General features: G+C 39.5%; 1 protein-coding gene across 3 annotated transcripts in view; it reads left to right on the plus strand.

The window, feature by feature from the left end:
• The window catches only part of LOC125881110 (5-hydroxytryptamine receptor 3A-like), a 46557-nt gene extending 42936 nt beyond the window's left edge, over nucleotides 1-3621 (plus strand). The window contains exons 8-12 of one of the 3 annotated variants that reach the window (XM_049564121.1): nucleotides 180-328; nucleotides 520-730; nucleotides 828-1007; nucleotides 1194-1276; nucleotides 2722-3016. In XM_049564121.1, coding sequence (XP_049420078.1) covers nucleotides 180-328; nucleotides 520-730; nucleotides 828-1007; nucleotides 1194-1276; nucleotides 2722-3012 — 914 coding nt within the window. In that variant the 3' untranslated portion in view covers nucleotides 3013-3016. Of the gene's footprint in view, nucleotides 1-179; nucleotides 329-519; nucleotides 731-827; nucleotides 1008-1193; nucleotides 1277-2721; nucleotides 3017-3495 lie in introns of those variants that run through there. The other 2 variants (XR_007448203.1, XM_049564122.1) reach the window with 2 other exon arrangements.
• The last annotated feature ends 4927 nt before the right edge of the window (nucleotides 3622-8548 follow it).

Raw genomic sequence — 8548 nt, forward strand, 5'->3', positions numbered from 1 at the left:
AAAAGTTTCATAAGTTCCTGTGTTGTTGTTATTTATGTATTCTCGTGTCTGAGTTTTGAATCCATGTGTATGCGTTAATGACTTTTACAATTTATTGTCACCTGAGGACATACCATATATTTCTTAATTTATTAATGTGCAAGGAAACCTAACAGTTTTATTTTTATCTCCCACTTCAGACAAAGCAATAAAGTTTGAAATCATGTTTGACTCTTCAACGACCACGGAGTGGTCTCACGAGTCGATTCAGACCCAGTCCGAGTGGTTGTTCATCAACATGACCGTCAGCGACGTCACTGTCCGTAACAAAAGCTATGTCATTTACACTGTAAGTATATCTGGATACAAACTCTCAGAGGTGGAAAATGAACACTCTATGTTACACCTCTGTGTTTCTCAAGTAAGTACAGGTAGGGCACTTTACTAAAGTATTTCCAATTTTGAGTCTTGTGAGCCTTCTGTATCTGCATATAGCCTCCACTACACCACTGCATCTGACCCTTGAACAACATTTCATAGATCTCCATGAAGAGGCGGTCTCTCCTCTACATCGTCAACTTCTTACTACCCATCATGTTCTTCTTGTGTCTGGACTTGGCCTCCTTCCTGATCTCAGACAGCGGGGGCGAGAAGCTCGGCTTCAAGGTCACTGTGCTGCTTGCTGTCACTGTGATGCAGCTTATTCTCAATGAAATTCTGCCTTCCTCTTCAGACAGGACTCCACTTATAGGTAAAGAAGACCAAGAATCTTGCCTTTAATAAACAGCATATATCAAATCAATGTGTGGTTATTTGTCTACATTACCGATGCTGCTTGCCCCTCTTAGCTATTTACTGCATTGGGGTGTTTGGTTTGATGCTGCTGAGCCTCCTGGAGACGATTGTGGTGATGTATCTGATGGAGAAAGACTCTGATTCCCAAGATAGCGACGCAGATAGAGACCAAAGCCTGTGTAAGGACTGTGGAGACAAAGAGAGCAAAGTCAGCTTCCACAACTGTTTTAGAGGTGAGATTCACTAAGTTTGTAAATGTATTTATGTTCTCAAAAGACAAAGCCAGTTAATCCAAATGTCCACATTTAGCTACTTTGATTCTCTGAAACAGGCACATGTAAAACTTGGAACACAAAATGGTCAGCTGTGTTACTTTGAATATGTACTAATCATGCTGTGTGTCTCATCCATCTTTCCAGAGGTTAAGAAATTACACTGTGCGTGTATCTGTGATGTGTCTCCTGGTGAAGCGCCATCTGAACGGCTGTCGATGGCCAAAGAGGTTAGAATTAAGTTTCAGTTCTTAAAACCTAATAAGATAAAAACTAAACTAAAAATAAATCAATTAATAAATCACCCAAATATTTAAAAAAAGTTTTTCATCAGATTAGAATTTGGTTAATTGCCAAGTAGATTTTTGCTATTTTGGCGCATAACAATAAACATAAGACCCGTTTCCAGCGAGCAGTACAGCATGGTACAGTTCAGGTACGATTTCTTTCTGTTTCCACTTCGAAAAGTTGTGGATGGTACCAATGGAACCGTTCTGCACGGTCCCCATTTTTGGTCCCCCCCCCCCCCCTCTGTGTTTCATTCTGTTTTTCAACAGTCTGATGGACTGTGGGTAGAAGCTGTTGGTCAGTCTTCTTGTCCTGGATTTCACACTCCTGTAGCGTCTGCCTGATGGCAGAAGTGTGAAAAGACTGCGGTTGGGGTGTGAACTGTCCTTTACAGTGTTGTGGACCCTCCTGATGACCTTGCTGTTGTAAATGAATGGAAGGAAAGGCTGCTCCTGGGATGAGTTGTGCCATTTTTATCACACGCTAGAGCGCCTTCCTTTCCTGAGCTGTACAGTTTCCATGCCAGACTGTGATTGAGCTGTACATCTTTAAAATTTACTGAGGATATTGGTGGGTACACCAAATTTCCCCAGCTTTCTGAAGAAGTACAGTTGCTGCTGGGATTTCTTGATGATCTACTGTGTGTTGTGAGACCAGGTGAGATCCTTGCTGATGTGGTTGCCGAGAAATTTAAAGGTTTTCACCCTTTCTACCTCTGTCTCACCTATGTGTAATGGCATGTGCTCCCCTCTCCTCCTCCTAGGATCAATAATCATCTCCTTGGTCTTGTCTGTATTTAGGGAGAGATTATTATCCTGACACCAGGCGACCAGTTCTGCCTCCTGTCTTCTGTACGATGTCTCTTCCCCACCAGTGATCAGCCCAATGACTGTAGTGTCATCTGTGAATTTTATAATGCTGGTGTTGGTCTGGGAGGCCACACAATCATGCATGAAGAGCGTGTACAGCAGGGGGCTCAGCACACAGCCCTGGGGGGTCCCTGTGCTTATAGTTCACATTCCTGATCGGCAGTTTCCAACTCTGACTGACTGAGGTCTGTCCGATAGGAAATTTAGCACCCAGGCACAGAGGGAGGGTATCAGTCCGAGGGTGAGGAGCTTCTCAGAGATTACTTCAATTACTTGACACTTGAAGAAGTTAAACTATGACAAAGCTGCCAGAGGGAGAAATTTAGTTTGGTTAACTAAAACCTACTTAGAAAGCGTAGTAGAAAGAGTAGTTCAAACTACTTTGTAAAAACAAATTATCAAATAGACAATGTAATGGGTGGCTAGAACACAACTGATACAAAAACGTAAAAGTCAAATGTTGCACTTGCATTAGCATAATATTGTTATTTAACCCAAGTTTATTAAACTATTTTTAGGGCAGCAGCAGCCAACTGACAGAGGAGTGCCGTGACTCTGAAAAGCTCTCGGATGAGCTGGTGGAGGCGATGAAAACTCTGAGTCTGCTCCTCAGCAGCAGGAAGGAAGGAAAGAAGTGGGGCTACTGGACCAGAATGACTAAAACAATCAACAAAGTTTTCTTCATTTTCTACATCATAGCTGCCTCTGTGTTTTTAGCCTACATGTTTATCATGTGGAGTACTCCAGAAAAGAATAGTGCCTATAATTCTGAAAACTGTCATGCTGCAGGTCGACCAGCTCTGGTGTAACTAACTTGAGTCACTGACCACACACTTTACTCTCACTCTCCTGGCCTATATACCTAATCCTAACAGTGGTTTTCTTTTACATCATGTTCTGCTGCTTTAAAGCTGATGATTGAAGGTGTACTTGGCTGTTGAGGTAGTATTTAATCTATCAGTGGTATCTACACACATCTGCTGTTTGCTTGTTAGGCACAGTGGTTCACATCAAACACACATGTTGTCTTGTAATATTCTAGTAAACTAAAATGCCATCAAGTGTTAGACTCATGTCTTTGCTTTGGATAAATAAGCACAATCCACCAAAACACATATTAAAGAAGAATTATATATGGAGGTGTTAACAAAATAGCATGCAATCCTACATAAATATAACAGACAATGTTTATAATTACCTAAAAACAATATGTTTAAAAAAAAATCAGATATGTAAACTATGACACATGCAGTTAAAGTGCACACAAATTCATATAATATTTGTTTTCACAGCTTTGTTTTGTTGCCGCAGGAACTTTATCTAACCTCTATTAACTGACATTGCCAATGCAACATGACTAAAATAAGAATGATCAAAATCACTGTAGCACAAGCTGACATATCCTGACTGTTCATCCCTAGGCTCAAACATTTAAAAACAATATAGTGCTGTATGGCACCTCAAGTGGTTCTATACAGCACTATTCAGCAAAGATGGGTGACATATAGCACCAAAACAGGTTCCCCTGTGATTACGAGTCAAAGAACCGCTTTTGCTCACTGTTCAGCACTATTTTTGCCCCACAAACATTTTTTGTGGACAGTTGAAGAGGTGTGGACTTGAGTGAGACTCAAGTCACAAATTTGATGACTTAAGACATTGATGTTCAAGTCCAAGTCGAGTCGCAATGCTTTTTTGATTTTCTCAAGTCAAGTCTAGTGATTTCATTTGGACTTGAGCCTTTTGACTTGAAAATACTTGAAACCTTCCCCCAAGGCAGTTTGGGAAGAAAAAGTGTTGGACATTTGGACATGAGATGAGTTAAATACAACAAGACAAATCAGAAACGTACTAACTGTATTGAGCTGTGGTACTGGTTGATTTTGCTAGATGCTAATGTGTAAACCAAGGCCTGTACTACGAAGCCAGTCCAACTTGCCCAGGATATCTTTTCACTATCTGCTTTGACTAACGTTAACATTGGTACTACAGGTACTACAAAGCTGGTTATCAGCTAGTTCAGTCAACTCTGGGTTTTCCTGTCCAGCCAAGAGCGCATTCATGTGAAAGAGGCAGGAGTGTTAATTATGAGCGACATCATCAGAACCATGAATGAAGGAGGCTGCTTCATATGATATGTGATGAAACAATAGTGAAAGTGTCTGTGACTACGAGACAGTAAAACGTTGGTGGTGTTCGAGACATTTAATTCCGAGACTTAAATGACACCCACGTGTCACTGAGCTATGGGCCTGTGTGACATTAGTATAGAGTATTTTTTGCCGTTTGGTTGGATGAAGATGAAACTCCTCTGAATATGTCCCATAAAACACTTTAAAGTAACACCAGACTGTTTCTGCTGCTGAAGTACAGAGTGGAAAGCTAGTTAATGACTGCTGAGGTCTGTCTGACCCGAATGTTTCATTTGTAACAACAGGAGCAAATTAACAGTTTGTGGATTATTTTACTAATAAAATATGATCCGTTTTATCCTAGCTGTCATCACACTGTGTCTCTGATCTGATACTGAAGTTAACCTGTTGCTGTTCAGTAGAAGTTGCCATGGTGATTTATCCTGGCAAAAAGAGAACCAGCTTCGTAGCACTGAAAACCCAGAGTTAATCCTGAAGTAACCTCTCAAGACAAAATCTGCAATTTACGTTGTAAAGGAAGAAAAGAAAAAAAAAGAGGGTTTTTTGGGGGGGGGGTTTACCGATGGATTTCCAGATTGACCCTGAAGTAACCTTGCTAACTCCAAATCCTGCTTTGTAGTACAGGCCTCTGGTCGAGTGTCCCTTTGCAATTTCAAACATCTATAATCATATCAAGTTATAAAATGTGTTTTTCTTTAAGGGTTCGGTATAATCATGTCTTTCTGTGGTGTTCTTTCACATCTCTTCTCTGCTTTATGCTTTCTATACTGGCTCTGAACAGATAGATCAGGCACTTTGTAACCAGAAATAATAAAAATGAAAAACAAAACCTCTTCTCTCTGTTTATTATTCTGTCTGACACTGGGACAGTGAGAGTGAACCAAACCAGTAGAGTTACCGAGCGGCAAACAAATACTGCAGGTCTTTGAGTGGCCACTTGAGGCCGGCTCTGGAAATGAGTCAGAGACCTCTGTGTTAAAATGCCCAACGTAACAGCAGAAATAAAGATGTTTACAGCCTGGAACAAAAAATAATAAATTTGGTCTCTATAGCTAGTTTCCCTTTTCAAGACAAACTGTACAGGGGTGAATTTTTATATAACTTACTCGGCCTTAAGTTAGGCGTATTGAAGGGCGAGGCTGGTTTGAGTGACAGGCTGTCTGCGAGGAGTCGATACAGTCTATGAGTCAGATCCACCCCTCGCTCCTCCATAGCTCCACCCGCTCGTCCAAATATGAACACTTCCTGCTCAAAAAAACCAAGGTGGCGACGGTTGTAATGCCAAGCTTGAGGCTTCAGAACAGGAGTCCACAAACCAGTGGGTGACGTCACTGTAGCTACGTCCATTCTTTTATATAGTCTGAGAGTTACAGGTCATACAACTAAAACAACGAGCTAAAAGACACTAAAGTGGTCCTCAGAGAGTGCAGTCCTTGGAACAGCTAAGATACTGGGCAGAACCCTCAAACTCCCAGGCCTCTGGTGGAGGACCCAATCTTGAGGAATATATATACATATGTGTATCCAAGTGCCAGGTTTGCGAGGTTTCAGGACCAGGTTCAAGAGTGAGTAGCTTTCTTAAAATAAAATGCTGCCACAGACATTTTTCCACCCTGACCAGACTACAGTTCTCAAACAAAAAAAAAAAGATTGTGGTCATATTTTAGAGATACTGAACATTGTCAATTGTCAATCAGCAGTATAAAGTAATCTAATTTCTGATGATAATGACGGTACCGGACTGACTGAATGTAGAAAAACTGAGACGTGTTGTTGATATTTTTTGAGCATTCAACAACTTCCCCAGTCTTTTGTTGCCCTTGTCCCAACTTGTTATGGAACGTGTGGCAGGCGTCAAATTCAGAGTATGTGTATATTTTACAAAAAATAATAAAGTTTATCAGTTTGAACATTAAATGCCTTGTCTTCGGACTGTATTCATTTGAATATAAGTCAAAAAGGATTTACAAATCATTGCGTTCTGTTTTTATTTACGTTTTACATAATGTCCCATCTTTTTTGGAATCAGGGTTTCATACATACACATACGTATAAACAAATGTCCCTCCTGGGACCCAGAAGAAAAAAAAATTGATATCAAGATTTGTTTTATGTAATTTAAGGATTAGACTTGAAAGAAACATTTTGCATCAAAAAATTCAAAAATATTATTTATTTATTTTTTTATCACATGTCCTCTGTAGAGGACATCGGGACTTAGTCGGGTCTTAAATTTCCAGAGTTAGTCAGTGAGTTTCAGTTGAGTTACAATGGGACTATGGGTTATTTTATGCTTTATCTCTAAATATATGAGCTACAAAGGACTTTTACTCCCCTGGGATTATTATGTGGCTGTCTTCAATGTTTAACACTATGATGGATAGCTGTAGCAAGCAGGGTTTCTACACAAGTATGGAAAGTATGGAAAAGTATGGAAATAAATTTGATCAATTTCCAGGTATTAAAAAGTATGGAAACGGAAAAATAAAGTATGGAAAAATATTAATGTTTCCAGACTATTACCACTGTTCTAAAATACTGTTTTCTAAAATACAAAATTAGGTATTTCCAAAAATAATTTAATCAATCCGGATCATGTTTTATGCCGGGCCAAGCACAGTTTGTGTGAGAGCAAACGTCTCAGAAAACATACTGCCACTTTTACCTGATTTCACCTAGGTTTTTATTTGCATGCCATTATGGTACTTGGCTACAATCGTCTAGTAAGAAAAAATAAATATTATGTGAAATATGATACACTGAAATATTTATTCAGATGTCGCATTTTCTCTGAAAAAAAAAAAAAAAAAGCCGAGAAGTCTGGAAATTAGGGTATGGAAAAGTATGGAATTTTGAAATTCCAAATGTGTAGGAACCCTGAGCAAGGTAGAGTGTATTCTTAATAGCTATACCAATGGGCCTGACGTTGCAGTCAGGGTGCAGGATTGGTACCCTCTACCACTGGGTTTAAGGGCCTCGTGGTCCAAGTGCACTCACCCCTCACTATCTATGATGTGATGAGGTGTAATGCTTGCTATGTAGTCATTTAACACTTGCCCAGGCAATAAGAAGTGATGGGGAGCCCCATAGTTTGACCCATGACCCCCCGTCACATGTGACGGACCCCAAAGACCAGGTAAACTTTTTTGTGTGTGGTGGCCTAGGAAGGGTAAAGAACAGTGGAGGGAAGCTTTATAGATACTATTGTATGTGTGAATACACTCTCAGCAAGAATTATCATTGTTCAAAGGAAACAGAGCAAGAAGTTTCTCGATATCCTCCTTTTAGGTAGTATCCTACCATAGATGCATGGGAATTTACGTTCACCTATGGTGTTCTTATTTTCCAATAAACCTCCAAATTCTTGCATGCACATTACTTCAGAGTCTCACTCCATGCCAAATTTCGGCTTTCACGCTGACTAACCTTTAAAATGTATTAGAAATTATGAGGAAAATAAGGTCATTCCCTTTAATGGCCTTCTGCCTGCTGAATCATGGAAACTGGTTAAAAAACAGGTGGTACGAAGTCCCGATGTCCTCTACAGAGGACACTGAATAAAAGGTGTATTTTGAAAAGGTTCAAATTACTCTGGATTTCTGAAATCTCTCTAAATTAAAGTTAAGACCCTTATATTCAGGAAACAAATTAAATATTAACAAAATAATCATAACTTTTGCCAGAAAATGATCAATTACCACTCTGGCAGCAAAAAACGAGAAAAACGTAATGGCAGCCATTTTGAAAAGGGTGTGTGTTTGCCCCGTTAACCCCACCCACATAATGACTACATCACTAGAAAGCCCTCGATGTCCTCTTCAGAACACAATTTGACCCAAATGGATAGCATAAAGACACTTGTTGTTAGACTAATGTCCTCCACAGAGGACAAAAATGAATTATCGGACCCAGGAGTATGTATAAATATATATATATATATATATATATATATATATATATACATATATATATATATATATATATACATATATATATATATATATATATATTAGATTAGCAAAAATGCGTGTCATAGACTCTTGTTTATGTATAAGCATGTATGATATTTATTTCTCGATACATATGTATCTGGGTGTTGTTCCCTGTCATGTCCTGTAGTTTGTCTTGTGTCCTCCGGTGCTACAGGTGGCGCTGTTCGCTCCACTGTCTCCGGCCTGTCGTTCAATCAATG

The sequence above is a fragment of the Epinephelus fuscoguttatus genome, linkage group LG20 (assembly GCF_011397635.1).
Source record: "Epinephelus fuscoguttatus linkage group LG20, E.fuscoguttatus.final_Chr_v1".
NCBI lineage: Eukaryota > Metazoa > Chordata > Actinopteri > Perciformes > Serranidae > Epinephelus > Epinephelus fuscoguttatus.